We start from the raw sequence: 22,041 nt of genomic DNA on the forward strand, positions 1-22,041 counted from the left end.
CACACATGCAGAGAGCATGTGTGTGTGTGCACGCACTACTAATGCTAATCATATGACTTAATTAAATTATTTGTGCACTAATTGCTCACTAATTATTCTAAGTAGATGACATAATTACAATAGTTGTATAAATTACAAACACACACACACACACACACACACACACACACACACTCTCTCTCTCTCTCTCTCTCTATATATATATATATATATATATAATGTGATACATCATATTACTCACAAATCACACGCGTGCACCCCCCCTCCGAACAAAGAGAGAAACATGAGTAACCTTGAGAGAGAGAGAGAGAGAGAGAGAGAGAGAGAGAGAGAGAGAGAGAGAGAGAGAGAGAGAGAGAGAGAGAGAGAGAGAGAGAGAGAGAGAGAGAGAGAGAGAGAGAGAGAGAGAGAGAGAGAGAGAGAGAGAGAGAGAGAGAGAGAGAGAGAGAGAGAGAGAGAGAGAGAGAGAGAGAGAGTGTGTGTGTGTGTTTTATCCTTTTGTTTAAAAGACCTTGATATAAGGGTTAATATAATCGATGATATTTGCCTTAGCATTAGCTTGATATGTATTAGGGTTAGTACGATCAATAGCATTTGCCTTAGTATTAGCTTGATATGTATAAGGGTTAGTACAATCGATGCTATTTGCATTAGTATAAGCTATATTGCAAATTTTGGTGTTGTGAAAATCTTTTTTGCATATAACAATGCTCCATGCTTTCATACAAAAGCCCCTTTGTGGTCAATTTATATTTTTTAAGTAAAACAAGATATCATTGTGTAATGATCATCTACTCTGTCTATTTTGTTTGCAAGCATATGCAAATGCTAATGTGAAATGGTTGACCAAGGCCTAAAGGCAAACAAAACAAATGAAAGAAAACAAGCGGAAGGTACTATTCATGTAATGCAACCAGTTAGTAGTTACTTGGAAGTCATTCCAAGTCTACAAGGATTTTCATGGATCACAAAAGTAGACTAGCCCCAATACAATGCTTGTCTATGTGGGTCACCTTGCTCTTAGGAAAACAAGAGATTCTTGTTATTAAAAAATGTGAGCTTGAGTAAATCATTTAGCGAATTGCCTCCTTGATTCGTCTTCTTACTATGTGAGAGAACTTTAGTTTGCTAAGTAATACAAAATTTTTCATGTGACATGAATTTCAAGAAGGTTCATCTTGATCCCCCAAGTAAATGGCTTGATAATAGAAATGTCATCATTTTTAGTTAAATGTTAACATTTTCACTTAGATGTTTTATTTTTCAAATTTAAATGGTAATATTTAGGATGTTTTGAAATTTTTACATTAACAATATAAGAAAGGTTTCATGTTTGGGCCAACAAACTATAACTTATGAAAAAGACTCAGAGATTACTTGAAGATTGAAGATTTAATTTAAAAAAAAAAACAAAACTTGATAAATTTGGGTCAGAGCTTAGCCAAGAGGACATATTAGCTGATGCTCATTTGAAATCTTCTAAATATCTCTTATAGCATTGCATCGATTGCTTCTTAATGTTTACATGGATAATTGTGATTTTAATTGTGAGATATTTTAAAGGTGATGTGTAGTGCATCAATTGGCCGAGCTTAGATGAGGCTTTATTACCCAAAGTCTACCTAGTTTTCCTAATTGTTATCGATTCATTGTGTAAATATTTTGATTTTTTTGAAGGATGCCATGAAATGAGTTAATGTACCTTACATTGCTGATAGAGAGGTCGATGTGCATGAGCAAAAGAGATTATAGCGAGTAAGCAATAAGGAATGGATAGTGACCATCATTTGTAGATGAGAAAGTGTGGTATTTTGCCCGAAGGTACTAGGAAGCACAAGATGCTTACAACCGTTGTGTATGATAGCTTCTAAAGTACTCGCTAAAGTACAACTACTAACTACAAATAGCATTGTGTTGTAATATCATGGTGTGGAGAGAGAGAGAGAGAGAGAGAGAGAGAGAGAGAGAGAGAGAGAGAGAGAGAGAGAGAGAGAGAGAGAGAGAGAGAGAGAGAGAGAGAGAGAGAGAGAGAGAGAGAGAGAGAGAGAGAGAGAGAGAGAGAGAGAGAGAGAGAGAGAGCCTTACTTTTTCTTCATGGTGTGGGGCTTAATTGAAAAAATTACCTTCACTACAAGTCCTTCCTATTTTACATTTTATATGATCATAGGGATGCTATTAACCATAGTGGGAAAATATAACTATTACAGTTGTGGTTAGTCGCATGTGAAACGGGTCGTCATGTCACAATAAGCGCACTGCCCATCTACAATGATGAGGAAATGGAAGCAGTCGGGGCCTTCAAAGTTGCTAGTATGGTTTTATAGATGACAACAATAAGGCCTTCAAGATTGCTAGTAGAGTTCTATAGATGACAACGATGAGATCGAGACCACTTGGCCTTGCTCCACACATGAATAACACAGGTTGTATTGGTATTGGTTGGTATACATATTATGTGAAACTTTTATAGATGATTGATTATGAAATAATGAATTAAACCATATTGGATATATTAAATTTAATTTATGAAAAACAGGTGACTTGCTGAGCTTGTCATCATCATTATTTTATTCTTTATTTATGGTTGGAAATTGGAATGACTAGACTAGCCTCGTGTGACTTCGATAAGACTGATTCGTCCGACTTTCTTCCCTGCGGGCCTAAGCGCAGGCTGAAAAACACACACACACACACACCCACACACACACACACACACACACACAGAGCGCATCAAACCCTAACCGAAACGCACAGTCCTCTGCGACCTTGGCTGCTTCCCTGCATCCCCCGATCTTGCGTTAAGGTTGCAGCTCGCGCAGAGGATTCCTCTTCCGGCCATTCCTTGTTATTGCCGTTGCTTCATTTCGTGTTGTCATTCGTCACGACCATTGGTGGTTCCTTTTAATAAACCATTGCCATGGCGTCCTCTGTCCGTCTGGCTTCCATTGCTCTCCTAGGTAAACGCATTCCTAACTTCCTATCTATGGATTGTTCTGGCCTGCAGGATCTCATTCATTGTTTTTTCATTGGATCTAAAATTCAATTTTGTACTCTGTCAGGGTTTATCACTAACGAATTTTCCATTTGCTTCATCGCATAATTTCCATTTGGTTACTTCAAATCAGTTTTGTTGCCATAATTGTTATGCCTAGGCTGCAACGTTAGATTGGGGTTGTGCATCGTAGGCTGGCTGATTGCGATCAAATTGTGTGTTGGATCTCATTTTCTGCTTGATTTGTAACACGTCTCATAATTTTCATCGTGGGAGTTCAGAGTAATTTGTACTATATTTCATCATCGCTGTAACTCTCAATAAACCTGATTGTATAAGAATTGAGGTGGAAATAAAAAATTATTCGCTTTGATTTGACAAGGGCATTATCGCCATGCCCCAGAAATTCCAATTCTATTACGTCATAGCGTTATTCTTTATCATTGCCTTTAACTATCTGTAAAGCTAGATTGAGATTTTGCATTAAAGGCTACCTGGTTGCAGATGAATTGAGTTTCAGATTTAACTTTTGTTTAACTGCGATGTGGTGCAGGCATTACCATGGCTCCTTTGTTTGTCAAAGTCAATCCCAATTGGAATGTCATTGTAACAGCTTGCTTGACTGTTTTTATTGGCTGTCAGCGATCTGTCAAGCCAACACCACCTTCTGTGAGTGGGAGTGTGTTAGTTCTGTCATGGATGGGCAGTGATACGTTATTAATTTTCTTTTAAGCATGTAAGCTTAAATTACAAGTTTGTGGGTTTTGGTTTGGTAACAGGAAACCATGTCAAAGGAGCATGCTATGCGATTCCCCTTCATTGGCAGTGCTGTACTTCTTTCACTTTTTCTACTTTTCAAGTTTCTACCAAAGGACTTGATCAACACTGTTTTGACGATATACTTTTTTGCCTTAGGAATTCTTGCCTTAGGGTAAGCCACTAATTTATCTTTGAGTATTTGGTTTATGATTTGATCAGCACTAACCATGTTAATGTGCCAGTTAATGTGAGATTTGTACTCCTTATATCTTGGTTTGCAGGGCAACCATTCTACCAGTTATTGAGATGGCTCTTCCCAAGCATGTCAGCGAGAGAACTTTCACAGTCAAGATTCCATATGTCCAAGGTAAGTGATTATGCAGGGATTCTATTTAAATTTTCATCAACTTTTGAGTCTACTAATGAGTTTTAATAGCAGGCTTGTTCTTTAATCGGTTACTGGTCTTCTTGTATTTTGAGTAAACCTGGTAAGAAGCGAGGACAGTCAACAGTGTTGTACTTGTTTTTTAATTGAGCTTTATGAGGCTGTGGTGCAGTGAGAAAAAGTGAGGATAGTTCGACTGGTAGAATTTCAATAGTGTTGTTCTTTGAAAGGTCAAAGGTTGTTCCCATTGTCTGCTTTCTCATGCTTCAGTGCCAGGGGATGGTTGAATAGTGAGAGAGAGTAAGCAGAAGTGGTTACAATGTTTGACAGAATTTTCGAAAGTAAAGCAGGACTGTATCCATGACGACCTGCTATGCTTCTTACCTACTTTCACTGAATGGGGAAGTGCCTTTCTAATAATTGGTTTGGCTTAAGCATGCATATGCGAAACTGGCATAAGAAAGTAGGCCAATGTTCCTTGGTACTGAAAAACAAATGAATTTTCTTAAGGAATTTGCTTGGCTGCTACTGCTGACAATAAGATTCTTTCTGATATCTGTAAGGCCTGTTGCCTGAATAAGTTGACATAAATAGTTCCGCATTCAAGTAACCTCAATGTTCCTAACAGTTTTCAATGTGTTATTGCAAACATGGCCTTTGTTTTATTGTCTGCTCAAGCATGCACAGCTTGGTTTTCTGTACTTCTAAACTTTCCCATCACAATATCTGTTTTGAAAACAAAGGTTGGAGTCGTTTAGTCATGTATTTTGCAGGTTCTTGTGCTTTTGTAGCTCTGAAGTCTAGCATTTCTGTCCTTAAGTTCTTGCTGATTTACATGAATGAGATAAGCTGTAAATTGTTCACCTATAATAAAGGTCTCATTTGTGTACAGGCTTTGAACTGACTTTGTCACAATTGATAGCTGGCGTACCTGCCACAGGCTTTTGTCTGTGGTATGTCTTTAAAAAGCATTGGCTGGCAAACAACGTGTTAGGGCTGTCCTTTTCAATAGAGGTAAGCAGAAAAAAGCAATATATTCATCTAACCATCAAGTTTGAATCTTGACCAATTACTGTTTGGATCTACTTGCTTCCTTTTTCTCTGTTTGCTTGGGTCTCTGAGTGTGGTTTGTTTGAGTTTTGATAAACTTGTAGCATGGAATGGCACAGTTATATTATATCAGGCTTGGTGATTATTTAAGTAGTCCTTCAATCATGTAGAGGTTTTCACTGACCTTTTTTCATGAGAATGTGTGTTTGAAAGTTTGAAGCGTTTTGGTTGTCAGGGAATAGAGATGCTCTCTTTGGGTTCTTTCAAAATCGGTGCAATTCTTCTGGTAAGACTTTTCAAAATCTGATGCCACTTAATCGCATGCCAAGGGCTCGATATCATTACCTTGTCTGATAAATCTATCAACAGCCTTGTCATGCTAGTCTTTTGTTGAATCCAGGCTGGTCTATTCATCTATGATATCTTCTGGGTGTTTTTCACCCCTGTCATGGTCAGTGTTGCCAAGTCCTTTGATGCTCCTATCAAGGTATGTCGTATCTTTGCATCATGTTTTGATTACAATAAAAATCTGTGTGGATGTGGTCTTGGTTCGATTCTAAAGCCTTTCATGCAATAAGTACTGTAGTTGATATTTCCCACCGGAGATCCTTCAAGGCCTTTTTCAATGCTTGGACTTGGTGACATTGTTATACCAGGTATTGTGTAGCATATGTGATCTCCTTTTAGATGTTTATGTACGATCAAGCCATGATCACTTAGAATTAGGTTGCTGGATGCTAGGTTGTTGTTTGCAATGCTTTTCTTTTTTGGCCGTACAAGGATTGTAAAGTTGCTATGTTTCAGCTCATGAGGTGAATATTTCAACACTTAGTTTGGGTGTTCACTTTCAGCGATGGGTCATTTGATGTATTATTTCCTGTTAACATCATATGTGATGAAAAGAGTTTGCTCTATGTATCTCAGCCCACCTCCATTTTGAGCTCTTCGTGATGTAAGCAGTTGTGTGGTCAGTTGAGAAGGAAGGTGGGTAGATGCAGGAAATTTATAGGAACTGAAGCCCTGTTTTATGCCCCTCCTTGACATATCCGTTGAAGAAGACCTTTGAGAAATGATATAGATCACTGTTAACTCTTTTCTTGTACCTTGAATGTCCTACACTTCGTTTCTTCATAGTTTGAGGAGCTTAAGATAATTGATCAATTGAGGTGAGAGCACCTTAACCACCAGCTTAAGATAATCGGTTATTTGAGTTGAAAGGGTCTTAACAATATTCAGTGGCACAGTTGCCTAATCTATGTTAATGGTTGGGTGGTAAGTTGCTAGCGTGCCTACACCTTGAGGTTGTACCCTAGAAAAGGATTTTCTGTAAGCTTATTCTTTTCTTTCAATTCATTGTCTGTGTGTGTCAAAATTTATGTTCTAACAAACCTTACATTTCAGTAACATTAATCCCACTTTGACCTACAAGACGCATTGGATGACATTCCTTCGTATTTTTCTTTGAGAGGCCTCTCTCAACATGTTATTGTATTTGCTTCATCCCTTAGTGGAATACGGATACATCAGAGCTTACGAGACAAGGTCTGAAACTTTATAGTGTTTGGCCCATAATGACAAGGGATTGCAATAAGCATAACCGAACCACATACAGATGGAAACAAGTCATTTTCTTGTTAGGCCAATACGAACCCTTTACAGTCCCTTCAGATGGTATAGAGGGAAAAAAGCGTTGATCTTAGTGACCATGAATAGGGTCTAGGAGCATGACTGCACTATTTGTTTGTATGTTTCTTGGAAACAGCTTGTTTTTGGCACTAAGCATGATTGCACTATTTGTTTGTGTGTTTCTTGCAAATGGCTTGTTTTTGGCACTAATTTAAGAGACCCCATAAGACTTTGTTTACTGCCCTAGGTGCTGCTCTTGGCCAAGGTTAGTCTTTTTGTGACTAGGGTTTTTTCCTTTTTTACTAGTCGGTTAATAAGAAGTTTACTTCTAGTCCTATGGGCCACAAAATCTACAAAGTTATAGGGGTCATCATTCGCTTTATACTTCTCTATTTGTTTCGTGATCAAGTGAATCTTTGTGTGATCCTTGGAATTGGGTGTGACACCTAGTTGGCTACATGGGTCTTGATCTAAAGGTCATCAATATTGTCAATTTACTTCCTCTATTCTAGATTAGTGATGAGGTTGAGTCATTGAGGCTCACGCGAGCCCCACATTCAATAGTAACCTACAAATGTCTCTTGGCTCTCTCTACATGCTCTCTTTCTCGTGTTGTGTAGCTATGGTCAGGTCGATGAGCTTATTTGGGGTCTTCCTAATCTTTCCTACCAATGTTAGGTATTATTAATAGGAAATCTAGAATGCAAAGTCAAAGAAAAGTCAAAGCATAAGTGTTGGATTTATTCTTTGCTGTTATTAGTTTTGGAGCTTTCATGTATTGTTTTTTGGGCACTTCTATTATTTTTGGTAGTTCATAGACACATCATATTCATGGTTGTATTATTTTGTGGGAGTGAGGTTCACAATATGCATAGACATTGTATTTATCACCCGCAATTGTGTTTCTCGCACCCACAACAATTCCATGGGTTGCACACATGAATTTCTAATTGCAATAGTGTAGGCTAGGTCTAATTAAGCTAAGGCCCAAGTATGCTTTAAGGATTGACTGGCCTAAAACCCCAAGTGGGCAAAACACATATGGCACATGATTCAACATTGTATATAAAATCTAAGTGAACAATCAATAAGACTTACAATTTATATGCATGGTACATTGTACTCCATAATTCATCATCTAGATTTCATGAACATAAAAGCAGCATACCGCTATAGTTTAAGAATAACTCAAACATATAAATTGCAAACAATGTCAAAACAACAATAATAATCCATGTCTCTATAAGACATTGAAATGAGACCATGGACCATGTACCATGTGACATGTCATGTGAATCATGAAAGCTGTTAGTCAACATATTCAAACTCAAATCCATATATTTATAGATTAACTTTTAATAGATGAAAAAGAATAATTTGATTCGACATGCAAAATTAGATCGGATGTAATCTTCAAGGATCGGATTTTTCATTTAGGTGTTTTCTATATTTTAGAAAATCTTGGATGTTTCTAATGGTTATTACTTGTAGGAAACATGTTTCTTGGTATAAACATCCCGAACAATGTACTATGCCTAACAATTATAATATTTTTGTTTTTTGTGGACTGTGTATGCCAGCCACAAGCACATTTGCAAACTGAGCAAAATCCTTGCCAAGATTAGCTCCAACACCCTCTCTCAGGCCCAAAAAGGATGAAGAAAGAGGAGTGAAGAGAAATACGATGAAGAAGAAGAGGATCTTGGAGATCCAAGATTTCCACTTGAAAGGTAACTTGTAGTAAGGAATAGTAGATAGGATGAATTGTAGAACCTGACTCCATCTCAAGAAATAAGCCAGTAGCTCTGTAACTCCATGTTGGAAGGAATTCAAGGGCCTCATCACCAAGTCACAGCTGAACCTCCAAGGCCCCAATCTAGGTAGTCTTTGAAAATCTTGGGTATCAATAGGAGAAATGATTGCTCGAGGATATCCATTCCAAAAGAGTAAAGGATAGGTGATGAACTTCATGATGAGGAGGTGCTCCCCTTAAGAGTGGGGTGCAAGGGCCCTGTTTGAAGCCGAACAAGTAGAAGCCCCCTCTGAGGGCAAAGAGAAGCCCCCTCTACGAGAGAGAGGGAATCTAAAAACTCATGGATCATAGCCTCTGAATCATCTATTGGGGAAGGAAGTGCCATCGGTCGTGCCAAAGAAGGTATCTGGGGTATTGAAGATATCGAAGAATCCCTAGAGGTGGCCTCTCGAACCTGGGTAATCAAGGGTGGGGAAAAGGGAGGCTCATGCGGAGCCAAGTGTGGGCAACAATCACTCTCTCTGTGGAGCCGATGATAGAGCTGATATAATGAAGGGTGTCGAACAATCACTCTCTCTCTCGAAGTGGATTGTCGAGGGGACGGTATCCAACAATCAATGTCTCTTAGGGGAGTCGACTGTAGAACCGCGGGTTGTTGAGGTGGCATTCTTGAAACCCCAGAAGAAGTAGAAGCAACCTTTGTAGTGCATTGCAGTGTTTGTGAGGAGGTCGTGGTACCAGCGATCATCTTGTGGCTTGAGAGCGCTTAGTGCGCATTTGATGCATCTTATTGCCTTGAGCATAAAAATCGAAAAGTTGATGCAGAATAAACTTTGTGGCTCAGAAGGGAGAGGTGGCACAACGAGTGCTTGGGGGTAGACGATATACTTCGGCAGGGTAGGGAGCAAAGGTCCGTGGTGGCAAGCATTAGTGGGGGGTTTTGGTGATGTTGGAATAGGAGCACCTAGTGGTATATCCATCTGTTTATGGAGTAGTCATAGCATCGAAGTGTCAACGTGTAAAAGGGTGGGTGGGTGGGAGAGGAAGAGAAGGGTATCTCTATCCCTTGGTGATGTAGTGGAAATGAAGTTGGAAATCAATAGATGACGCCGAATCGGCAACCTATCTTTGCCTTCTTTGATAAACAGGGTCTTTAGCTCTCTAAGGTCCTGTGCTCTGATACCATGTCAAAATAACAGGTATACTCTGATATCATGTCAAAATAGGTGACAGTGTAGAGAGAGAGTAGGGTTTGCGGGGAGTAACACAAAGTATCCATGTCAAACACTGCGAGAGAAGAGAAACTCAGAAACACAAGAAGAACACTGTGATGATGCACTGAATCATGCTATGAGAAGAAAAGCTGATATAGCGGAGCTGAAGCTCAAAAGATAATTGCATTGTCCTATTTGAATCAGGCAGCAGCACCTGCGGCAATTTTCACAGTGAAGGGAGTGAAATGTAGTCCTTTGGGCACTAACCTATCAAAGGAATCACTTGAAGGTGAAGGACAACTATCTAGGGAGTGAACCGCAGTCCTCTAATGCTGTTGGAGATGTGGAAGATGGTCACCAGCTGTTGAGGGAGTGAACCATAGTCCTTTGATGTCAGGGAGTGACTTGGGCGGCAAAACACAAATCCTAGAGTGTTGCGAGTTGTCAAATGTAGGGAGATCAATCCAGATGCTGACATCAGGTGGATAATGATGACAGTAGATGATGGAGGATGAGCTGGGCTGCAAAAACGCAGGTCCCAGTAGCCTTTGTGATAGACAAGTGATGCCAGGTGACGGAGGAGAAACTAAGCTGCAAAAATGCAGGTCCTAGCAGCCCCTGTGATAGACGAGTGATGAAATCATTGACGCTCGATGATGGAGATTGTCATCAGAGACTAGGATGTTGATGCCAAGGTGGACATGGTGATGCTAGGCAAGGAGAAGGCCTCGAGATTGAAAAACGGAGGTGAAGGTGGAGCTTGAAGGAGAAGGGTGTTGACTCCAAGTAGAGGATGGCGAGGCGAGGTGGAAGATGCTCCAAACACAAGGCTTGATACTAGAACAGGGTGCTTGAAGTAGAAGAGGAAGGGTAAAGGCAGCCATGAGCCATGAATTGCAATGTCCTCCTGGAGGGGTGTGAGGGTAGTGGAAGGGGTTGGTGAAAGGGAAGTGATGGTGGTGATTGAAGAAGGTGGTGAAGAATGAGTGAAGAGAGAGATGATAGGAGTGAAGAATGAATGAAGTGACAGCCTATTTATAGGCATAAGCTATCTAGGGTGGTGTACCCCTAAGTGGGTGCCCACTGAAAAAGTGGCCAAAATATGGACACCATCCCTTTTTGGGGCTGTTAGTGCAAAACCCTAAATGAAGGGTGTGAACTGAAGAAGTGGTTTCTCAACAGCTGTCCTCTAGAGTGGCACCCTAGCTGCCTATATATGCATGCTCCACTCTTTGTTGTATCTCACATCAGTGCATCTTGGAGAGAGGAGACTGGAGGAATTGCTGGTCACTAGACTGGCATCCTGGTGATATTATATTGTTTATCTCATGCTTCTCTTTATGGATTCCATTGCCTGTCCACGCTATGTTGTGCTCATCTCTCACTGTTCATTGTGTCAGTGTTTATGCCTTGTCTTTTCATGCTGTTGTTCATTTGTTAATTATTGCAGCCATTGCCTATGCCCGAAGGCAAGTGGACCCACATTATGATGGATTTTATCATTGGTCTGCCCATGACCAAGAAGAGTTGGAACAACATTTATGTGGTAGTTAACAGGCTCACTAAAATAGTCCATTTTATCCCCACAGGCCAGGTCATCCACTTTCTTGACTATCTTATATTGCTGATAATAGTGGTGTGCCAACTTATTGCATGAAACATCCTTGAGTGTGGCATATTGGGACTTGGGGACCTTGAGAAGTACCAACTCACCTTCTTGAAACTCAAGAGAGCTCCTCCTTTCATCATCACAAAGCTTCATGTGATCTTGGGCCTTTTTAAGGTTGACTTTGCACTGCGGAAGCAAGACCTGCATGCGGTCTAATTCCTCTTTCCCATATGGATTGAGCTTTTCACAGCTACAATCTTTAGTTCTGGTGGTGTTTGCTGCTGTTTACTGACTGCTACTGGTCTAGAACTGCTGTGCTTCCTTCTTTTGGAGCTGCTGTACCCTGCGTTTGCTGTTCCAGCCTTTCATGCCCTTCGTCTACTGCAAGGTAGCCTATTTCTCAGCTGGGAGACCTCATATCTGAGCTGGATGACCTATCTCCCTGCTCCTTATTGTTGGAAACCCTATGTGTTGGGCTGTCCTACATTGCCAAGACTGGAGAAGCTGTTGTCTGCTGTTCTTAAATCTCCTGCACATTGCGGTCTTGATCCCATCATAGACCTAAATCTAGGCTTCACCAAATTCAGGATTTTAACCCCAAACTTCATCAGCACATGCAAACGGCCACGCATAAGGTCCACTGCACCAGGATATGAATGAGGCTGGTAAACCCCAGCACCCCCCCCCTCTCAAAGTCCTTCCCTAGCCCAAAAACTCGTCACATCATCAGCATGACTAGAGGACAGATTCTTGGGTCACCCAATCAGGGACTGCTTCCTCCAATTCTTCCTCAACCCAACTGGATGGTAATGGAGAAGGTCTTTGAGGATAAGGAGCCAATTCCAAAACAGTGTATCACAATTGCTTGTGCATAAACCATGCCTTTCATAATAGCACTCCAAGTCCACTAGTCAAGCCCTTTAAGCTTATCTTCAGTGTGAGTACGTGGGGGTGCCATAATATTAAACGAAGATAGAATACAGAATGGGCTCAAGAGATACTTGGGGCACTAAGTGTTACAATACCCAATCAAACATAGGTGGTCAACAATTCACATTGTTTCAAACACACACAAGCCATCAAAAAAGCACAAAGATTGGAATTTGGCACAACGATGAAGTGAATGTAGTGACCATGTATAGTCACTTGACAACAATATCAAACCTATTCTCATAAATGTCATGATACAAGCCCAAACAAAGTAGACCGGTATTTCATTACCTAGACTTAGCAACCTAGATGAAATCTATATAGGGAAGAAGGGCCAGAAAAGGAGAAGAAAGAGGAAAACAATGCCACACCCATCCCCATAACGTCATGACACGAGCCCAAATGAAGCAAGCCAGTATTTCATTACCTAGACCTAGCAACCTAGATACAACCTCTATAGGAAAGAAGATTTGGAAAAGGAGAAGAAAGAGAATTGATGCAAAAAAAACACTCAAAATAGAGAGTGCAACCACTTTAATAAAGGAAAAGCAGGTTACTGATGTAGAAACAAAAACATTTTCTGCTAGGATGAGGATGAAGGGAAATGCTAATGTTGGAGAGTACCAATGAGTTAGTGACTGCTGCTAGTTTGTTCTCACATGGGGGGCCGCTTTGGTGCGATATATGAAGGCGGGGAATCCATTGTCATGGTATGCTTTTCGTGTAGGTGTTTGTGACAAGCAACAAGATTTGGCTATTTCCACTTTTTATAGTTAGGGTTGGAGTATGATTGACATTGACATTAGTGTCTTTTCAAGGCACCTTAGCAGTGGATCAATCACCCGAAGCTTGGGTATGTATGTGCTAGAAGTGGTGCAACAATGGAAGCATAGACAAGTCCTGAAATAAATTGTTGAACACAAGGCAAAAAATAAAGAAAATAGAAGAATACTGCAAAAGAAGAGAACTCAGAGATGTGCTCGGGAAATGGAATGCATATACCAAACATGAGAATGACACATATAACAGTGAGTCTTTGGCTCCAAGGCTCTCCCCACAGATCTTGCACGTGATGATATTACTGAATGAGGAGGGCATTGGTCGGGTATATATAAAGAAGAAAATAATGCCAAAATAGGGGCAGATCGGCTATCATAAAATGCCCAAATACAGACACTCTCTCTCAGATCATGGGTGATTTGATACACTACAATGATACAATGACAATGTTTGATCACAGTCCATGTGACATAGAACCACCAAAGTAGAACCATGGATACCCAAGTAGTGGGCGATTAAGCCACCACCAAGGTGCCTCAGAGAGAATCTGATGTTGATGTTGATTGCACCAACTCCTGAAAATAGAGAAGAGTCATAATGGATCTCTATGTCCATCAACAATGTCTTGTGGTAGCATACAAGACCATTCTGTAAAAAATGTATTTGAATATATGTGACCATTGATTTCTTGCCTTTGGCCAAGACCACGAAAGTGTCGTCTCATGTGAGCTTGGACTACGAGTCAATCTCGCTCTCTGTCAAAGAAACAACTCATCATGAACTTGGGATGCCATCTCCAACTCCAAAATTTGAAGTTTCAACACATCGGTCGATACCTTAGGGACACTCCTCTCGAAACCTGTGCACTTGTATACCTATATAGATGAGGCGTGACTGTCCCATCTCACTACCTTCTCACACTCCCTCTTTGGCATTGGAGAGTTGAGGGATGACCACATCACCTAGAGTAGAAAGCGGGAGAAGAAGGGGCAGTCAAGCCCGTCCCTCTCGATCTGAAGAAGTGGATCCTCTCGAAACCTGTGCATTTGTATACCTATATAGATAAGGCGCGACTGTCCCATCTCACTACCTTCTTACACTCCCTCTTTGGCATTGGAGAGTTGAGGGATGACCACATCACCTAGAGTAGAAAGCAGGAGAAGAAGGGGCAGTCAAGCCTGTCCCTCGATCTGAAGAAGTGGATCCTTGCCGTGCCTTGGACTTTCCCTTGGCCGGAGGAATGGAGTCGAAGTTTGAGGAAGAGGATGACTCAGTGGAGAAGTCCTCATTCCGCTTCTTTTGCTTCTCCTTCTTCTTTCGTGAGGCTGCTAACTTCTTGCAGTCCTTTCGCAAGTGTCTCTTCTTACCATAGTGATAACATTGGGCCTTCGACTTCTTCTTCCTCTCACCCCTCTTTGAAGTTGTAAAGGCCTCACTTGAACCTCCATAATGAGATGAAAGTCTCCCCTGTAAACGCTAAGATGTGTCATGCTCAAGAAAGGCCTCACTAGAACCTCCATAATGAGATGAAAACCTCCCTTGTAAACGCAAAGATACCTCATGCTCAAGCAGCATCGAGGACATGCGTGTAAAGCTTATTGATGTAGAGGATGTCTGCATCCTCAAAGCATTCACCACTCCATCAAACTGCGAGAGAAATGTAGAGTACCGTTTCCACTAGACGTGCCTCTAGAAGGGTAGACTGTACGTGTCAAAGTTGGTCTTGTACCTGTGTAACACGGAGCAAGAAGGATTGAATAGTGTCCTTAGGCTCAAACTTCATCTGCTGAAGTTGTCCATAAAGGGTCACAATACGCATGGGGAAAGGTGCCTTGTACAACATCTAAAGCTTCGACCATATTTTTGGTGATGTCTTGCAAGAGGTAACCATTGGCAGAACTTCTTTAGAAATACATCGAAGTAGTGTAGAATATGCACATGCATCATTCGAATTCCATGTAAGCATGGCTTCCTCATGGTTGGCATCATCAAAGTCTTCAGAAAGAGGAAAAAGATGTTGAGTCCTTGGAATAGCTTCACATACAATGTACCAAATCCGCTTTTGCACAAACCAAGCTTTCATCACAGCACTCCAAGCAAGATAGTTAGGTTTATATCATCTATGGTACTGCATGAAGGAGCCATTGGGAAAGGAGAAGATAGAGAATAAAAGGTATATGGAGAGGGAATACATCCAACCAATAGCAAAGGCTTCACAAAATGAGTGTTCACATGCAGTGTAACAAAAAATCTGATCATAAATGAAGGCTAATTGTTGCAAAATGAAGAAAAACCAGTCAAAAACTGCCAGAAACAGCAAAAACGACTTGTGCAAAAAGTCGGCAGCCACGGTTAGGGGTAGAAAATAAAAAATCCAGGTTGACGAAGCATTTAATGCAGCAAATTGACGATTGCAGGCTGGAATCTAGGTGCAGGCTGAAAACACTAGTTACTGGTTTGAAAAACGCAGGCTTGATCAACAAGGGGAAGAAAGACCTGTAATCAACAGAAAAACTGTAGCAGGAATGTCATGAGGACATCTATTTTTCAAACCTCACTTAATATGTGGATTAATTTTTAATCACATGATTAAGTAAATGTTGCACATGTGAGGTGCAACTGGGGTTAGAGTAAATTTACGAGCTCGGGACCCGAGAAAGTCACGGGATGTCAAAGGCAAAAGTTGCTATAAGCTATGTTGGATACGTACTTGGTGGTATCTGGTGTCAATTGTTGGCTTAGGTCATTCATTTGGCCTTAAGTGTAAGTTGGTGACACTAGAGATGTGGCGTTTAATAGTATCTAACACCGACCTAATGGTCAAAGATGGCACAGAGAGACTCGGGAGTGAAAGATGCCTAGTCAATTTAACTATTGTCCAGTTAGATTATTTTTTTGGGCATCGAAATAATTATTAGATTAATTTTTAGTAATTAAAAGCTGAAAATTATTATTTAATGACAAATAATGTTGGAAAAACCATTTGCGAAGGTTGCCACTTGGCAAACTTGCCCATACATGTTGGTAAAAGGTTGTAGAAGAGGGAAAACGAGATCATTCTTGCTATAGAAAATGGGAGAGAGTTGTGATTAGCCATGGCCAGCATATTTTCAGCCATTGCAGCCAGCCACGGGTGAGTTTTGAGGAGGTGATTGTAGTTTCGGACCCTCCACAGCTGGCAATTGCGTCCAGGTATAAGGTGACAGCTGATTTGGATGTCTCAGTTGTAGGTGACAGCATTTAATGCTGTTATGGCAAGACAGTAGCTGCATTTGATTGATTTTCAGTCATTCTTCGTGACAAAACTTTGAATTTTCTTTCTACAGCTTTCTCTCTCATTCCCTAGCCATTTCACAGCCTCGCTTCAAAGATCTCAGCATTTGGACCCTTGGAGTCTAAGAAATTGCAAATTTCTCTACTGTAAACCCTAATTTGCAGCAAAAATTAGGGTTTAGCAACAGCCTCAAGAAGCGTGCCAGAAATTGGAAGTTCCAAGACTCGGATTTTTCAGGGCTGAAGGTGAAATTCGGCGAAATTTAGATGGAGGACTAGCTAGCCATTGAATTCGGGGCATTTATATCGTCTATGAAGTGGGTGAAGGCTAGTTAAGTGCTTGAATCAAGGGGCAAATTAGATTGAAGACTTGCTGGTCACTTTGGATAGCAAGGGGAGTTTGGATTGCGAAGGGGAATCTGGAGAATCCCATTGTAAATCAACTTCTTCTTCAATAAAGATAAAGAAATACCAAAAGGGGTGCCAATTTTGGGGCCAATTGGGTGTGCATTGTCCAAGATCAATAATTAAATTTGTATTTTTAGATTTGCATTTATTGTTTGTTGCTGTAATTAAGTTGTAATTAGGGATTTACCACCCATCCATGGAAGGGAGGTTGGTTTCAAGGAACGTAGATCATGCAATTTGATACCATGTCAAAAGTGGTGCAGCAATGGAAGCATAGACAAGTGCTAGAATAAATAGCTAAACACAAGACAGAAAGGAAAGGAAACAAAAGAACATTGCAAAATAAGAGAACTCAGAGATGTGCTCGGGAAATGGAATCCATTTATCAAACACGAGATTGACGCGTATAACAGTGAATTGGCTCCAAGGCACTGGCATTGGCTCCCTCTCTCCACAGAACTTGTAGGTGGTGATATAATTGAATGAGGAGGGAGCTAGCTGGATATATAAAGAAGAAAATAATGCCAAAAATAGGGGCAGGTCGGCTAGCATAAAATGCCCCAAATAAGCATCATAATAACCATAATAAAGTGCCTAAATAACCTAGCCATGCCTATTAGACTCACACATGAGCTGTTTGAATTGTTGATAGTATGGTCCTCTCTAATTGTCATTGTTGTGTGCATAATCATGTTACAGGTTTTGGGTAGACTTGTTGCTATGTTATGGGACATGGTGGGTTTTCTAGGGGCTTGTATGTCTATCATCATTGTATATTTTACCAAACTCATCACCTTTGATTTGAGAGGGGATGTTAGCTTGTACATATCATGGGTTGGGCATTTATCTTGTGCATTTGGGCTAGGCACCTTTTGTGAAGATATGCTAGGGTTTGCACTGAGGAAACACAGCATGTATGACCAAGATTGAAACACAAAGAATTAGTTTTTTAAACAAAAGTCAAACCCTAACGCAAACACAAAAGAAGTTAAAAACTCAAACACGGAGGCAAACATAGAGAGAAGAAACTTTGAAGTGAATGAATGCTGCAAATGAAAGTAAGAGTGTCCAAGGGTAGAGCGATGGCGTATCAGAGAGACGTCCACTAGAGATAGATGTTGAGTGCTGTAACCACCAATTGGAGGTTAGTGTGTGTTGAATAATGATGGGCAGCAAGCTGGTCACCAAAACACAGTAGTCGGAGGCTAAAATCTAGTAAACGTAGTAGTATACCACTAATATGGCTGAAAAATGGTCACTTGAGGTAGAGAACTGTTAGCAGCAATAGGAGAGGTGTGTGCTGATGCAGGTGGCTTGTTGGACAGAAAAAACGCAGGTATTGCAGCAGTCCCTTGGTGAGAGAGATGGCAGCAGCCTGTCGCCTGGCACTAGATGCTGAAAACGCAGGTTGATCAGGTGCTATGATGACGCAGTAGATGGAGATCTCCAAATAGTAGGGTGATGGCTGAAAAAGGGTTGTTTAGGGTTGGATAGTGATGGGCTGCAGTCGGTGATGACTGGACAGTAGACGGTAGGTGGCTGATGGCTAAGATTTGCATGGTAGAGTGAGGAACTTGCACAAAAGGATTGAGACTGAATGGTGGGCACCCTGTCTATTTATAGATGTTAAGGGTGCCCCGAAAAATTAGGGTTTTGCGGGACCATGGAAACTCTATCAAAACATGCACGAACTTTGCGTTTTTCATTAATTAAGCATGTTTTAGGGCTGTTTTAAGGTGTTAATCAGCTGTAAAGCATGTTTTAGCTCAACACCTTTGTGGGCACGAGGATGGCCGTTTTCTTCATTTGGGCGGCACTGCTATTCTGACTGTCCTCTAGGTTGGTGCTATAGCTGCCTATATATGCATGCTCCTCTGTTCTCTGTTTCATCTCTCATCACGATTCACTGCATCCTTGAAGAGAGAGAGAGACTGTTGGCATTGCTGGTCACTGTGCTGGAATTCTCTTTATGGATTCCATTGCTCGTTCATTTTGAGTTCTCGTTTTCCTCTCTCATTGTTCATTATGGCAGTATTTATGCTTTGCCTTTTCATGCTTCTGTTCACCTGCGCATTCCACAAAGAGTACATGGTTGATGAGTATTGATGACATCACTTGTAAGTTGTGACTGCTGCAAGTAGGTGGGATCTTCCTTGATCAGTGCTTTTGATTATTTAAGGTTAGTTCACATACTTCCTCCATGATATTCCAACAAGAGATTGCTTTGTCCATGTGGCCCCATCCAGAGACTAGCTAGGTTTGCTTGCATATTCCAACATTGGGAGCTTGATTCAGAAACCAGTATTGGTGCTGGTGCTTGAATACTTTATTCTACATTTAGTATTTTGCCAGTCATAACTGGAACCAGACCCTACCTTGACTTGTGTTACTCTCCTGTGACTCAGCTTACATGCACTGGAAAGAGGCACTTGATTGTTGATATGGTGCAACTTCACCGAGGGCGTGGAAAGAGGCACTTGATGGCTGATAACTCCAAAAGGCATAGACGATACTTTTTACGGCCCTTTGTTTAAGCTTAGCTTTGTGGGGGTGGAATGAGGAAATTAAATACGTTTCTTACTGGTTTGAAGGAAGATAAACATAAGGATAAACAGTTCGACTGTAAGTTTGCTTATGAGATTCTCAGATGAAGTGTAAAGGAAAAGTCTGTTTGCAAACAGAAGAGTGTAAGTTTGCTTATGGGACGATCGATTTTCTTTCCTCAACCAAAATCTCTCTTTTTCTAAGGAGAAGTCTGTCTGCAAACAGAACGAAGAATGCAATGTAAAATTTTTTTATAGACAAGGGTACATTGGTTTATTATAATGATCAAGACATGCTCAGGTGTCAATTAAGGATGGTTAAGTTGCAAATACATACATGCAGAGATGTTTCCTTGGCTGCTTTGGTTTCTCTCTCTCTAAACTTGAGTGCTGGATTTTTCAGCAAGTAGCTTTGTTTGATCCTGCAGGAATTTTTGTGGCTTTGGCCTTGCGTTTTGATGTTTCTAGAGGGAAGGGCCAGCGCTATTTCAAGAGTGCATTTGCTGGCTACACAGCAGGTTTGGTTGTGACAATTGTTGTCATGAACTGGTTTCAAGCAGCTCAGGTCAGTTTTCTTAATGTGGATTACCTGTTATTTAAAAAATGCTCTTTAGAAGCTACCCCTCATTAGTTCTAAAATGATCGTGTTCTCTACAGCCTGCCCTCCTTTACATTGTTCCTGGGGTGATTGGATTTTTGAGTTTACATTGTGCTATAAGAAGAGAAGTCAAGGAGGTTAGTGACAATAATAACAAGATAATCAATCAAACAGCCTCTTATTTTCTTGGTTCTCATGCATACTCACATTACGCTTTTGACACACATGCTTTGTTCAGCTACTAGAATTTGATGAATCTACAAGTGCAAGAGGAGATGAGCCTCAAAAGGAGGAAGAGGTTGATACTTCAAAGAAAATTGACAAGAGTGATTGATGTATTGATTTTGTAAAGGTATCATTCTTGAGTTTTGGCTACATTGATTTACTTTTGACAGAGTATAAATAATAGTTTTTAACAGCAAGCTTTGTCTCTTTGAAGCTTAACCAGTAGCCAGAGGAAGCTTTTTGGTAATTATTGAAAATATCATACCTTTTGGTGTAGTTATTGATTATATTATCGATTTTCAAGGTGCTACTTTTGGTCCCTATCTTTTTGCCAAATAGTCTACATAAGTAAACTGACTTTAGCTCTAAAGCTCAAGGGTTACTGCCGTGCTTAATCAAAAGGATGATAATTAATTTCAACTTTGAGCTAAAATGATTCATAATTTTGAACAAAAATGCAAAAGTCGACCTTCACATGCAAAAATAACTTTTTTGTATGTGACATTATGTATAGCTTATGATAAGAAGTGTTGAGAACATGTAGGTATTGCTCATGTTGGTTATAGATTAGGCATCGAAAAAACTCCAATAAGCAGAAAGCGTATTGCCAATGAAATGGTTTTCAAAACAGTTGATGCGAGTCTTATGCATTTGGTTTGAAAACTTAGTAATCTGGGGCTTAAGTTCTATGAAATGTATCAAACGCATAGTTTCATTTGACAGCTTGTGTTCTTTCTGATGCTTGACATACTTACTTTTTTGGCAGTTTCAGATGGACATATCATCATGCAGATATGCCTATTGACTGGCATAATATCTGCAGTTTTGCCTGGTCAGTTAGTGGAGCCTGCCAAGTGTGAGCTCAACTATCAATGTGGGCAATTTTTTAGGTATGATGGTATGAGAGTCTGATGTTTGGAGACAAGTGCCATATGTGCAGAAGTCAATTTCCAGTTTCCTGTTGCCAAACAGATTCTTATACTGCGGATGCTGGTGTAAATTGTGCACACAAATTTTTGTGCGAGGATCAAAACTGTCCCTCATCAGCTAGTTAAAATTTGGTTCAAATCTTTACTTTTTGATTCACTTTCCTTCTACTCTCCAAGCATTTGAATGAATTAAGCAAGACCGTTGAAAAGGTTGTTTACAAAGACAACATTAAAATGCTCAACCTTGACTGGATTCTACTCGATTCCGTCTGGCTAACTAAGCTCCTGCTCGTGAAAAAGGCATGCCATTCATCAACTCAAAAAGTACAGTTAAGGAATACTTCATGAGACAAGTACTAACTTCACTTGTTTACAGTAGTCAGTGTCTTTAAGCGTGGCCTTGATAATGCATCGTGGTCGCCTTAAATGCTTCTAACTGGACCAAGTGGACAAGATTGATCTATACTGCCATTTCATAGCTGTAAGTTTGATCTGGCATTTTAATGTGATGGTGTTTCAGGCTCAAACATCCACGTTAAATCAAATGCAATGATAATAACAGCATGTGATATCACATCTGGCAAATGGGTAAACTTGCTGTAATTACAACAACAAATGTTTTAGCCATGGGTGACTTGCAGATACTTGTCTCTCAAAGTTGCAGTGTTTCTTGATCGATGTGCCAAAAAGTTGTAACTGCAAGATCACAGGGATCGTGGATTTGTCCATAATGCCACATTGGTTCCTTTTTCATTGTCCACATGGATCCCATCCTAGAAAGTTCCTTGCTTGGAACATTGAATATTTTGTGCTTGGACTAAATATGTGAAAACCTGCCGATCATTGCTTAATGCTATATTTTAATTGGTATTGGAGCAGGTAAATGAGATTTGTTTACGCTGACTGGGAATTATGCAGGCAAGGCAAAAGAAGGAACTCCTTTTGAAAGGTTGTTGTGATCTGTCCA

General features: G+C 40.4%; 1 protein-coding gene across 4 annotated transcripts; it reads left to right on the forward strand.

The window, feature by feature from the left end:
* The first annotated feature begins 2,618 nt into the window (after positions 1-2,618).
* Positions 2,619-21,236, forward strand: LOC148035253 (signal peptide peptidase). 4 transcript variants are annotated; one of them, XR_015691174.1, is made up of 13 exons: positions 2,619-2,957; positions 3,546-3,661; positions 3,772-3,923; positions 4,033-4,118; positions 5,029-5,150; positions 5,422-5,472; positions 5,587-5,673; positions 5,773-5,842; positions 19,751-19,887; positions 19,980-20,057; positions 20,159-20,272; positions 20,918-21,035; positions 21,118-21,236. XR_015691174.1 is itself a non-coding variant. In XM_087680218.1 (12 exons), exons 1-11 carry the CDS (start codon positions 2,918-2,920, stop codon positions 20,252-20,254), a joined length of 1,035 nt encoding a protein of 344 aa, XP_087536344.1. In that variant the 5' UTR covers positions 2,619-2,917; the 3' UTR covers positions 20,255-20,272; positions 20,918-21,236. The 4 variants fall into 4 exon arrangements, 2 of the variants coding, with proteins under 2 accessions (XP_087536344.1, XP_087536343.1); XR_015691173.1 differs by having other exon boundaries at positions 2,620-2,957; positions 20,912-21,035; XM_087680218.1 differs by having other exon boundaries at positions 20,918-21,236.
* The last annotated feature ends 805 nt before the right edge of the window (positions 21,237-22,041 follow it).

Source organism: Lygodium microphyllum, chromosome 6, assembly GCF_053477565.2.
Source record: "Lygodium microphyllum isolate KBCC chromosome 6, Lygodium_microphyllum_v1.1.10, whole genome shotgun sequence".
Taxonomy (NCBI): domain Eukaryota; kingdom Viridiplantae; phylum Streptophyta; class Polypodiopsida; order Schizaeales; family Lygodiaceae; genus Lygodium; species Lygodium microphyllum.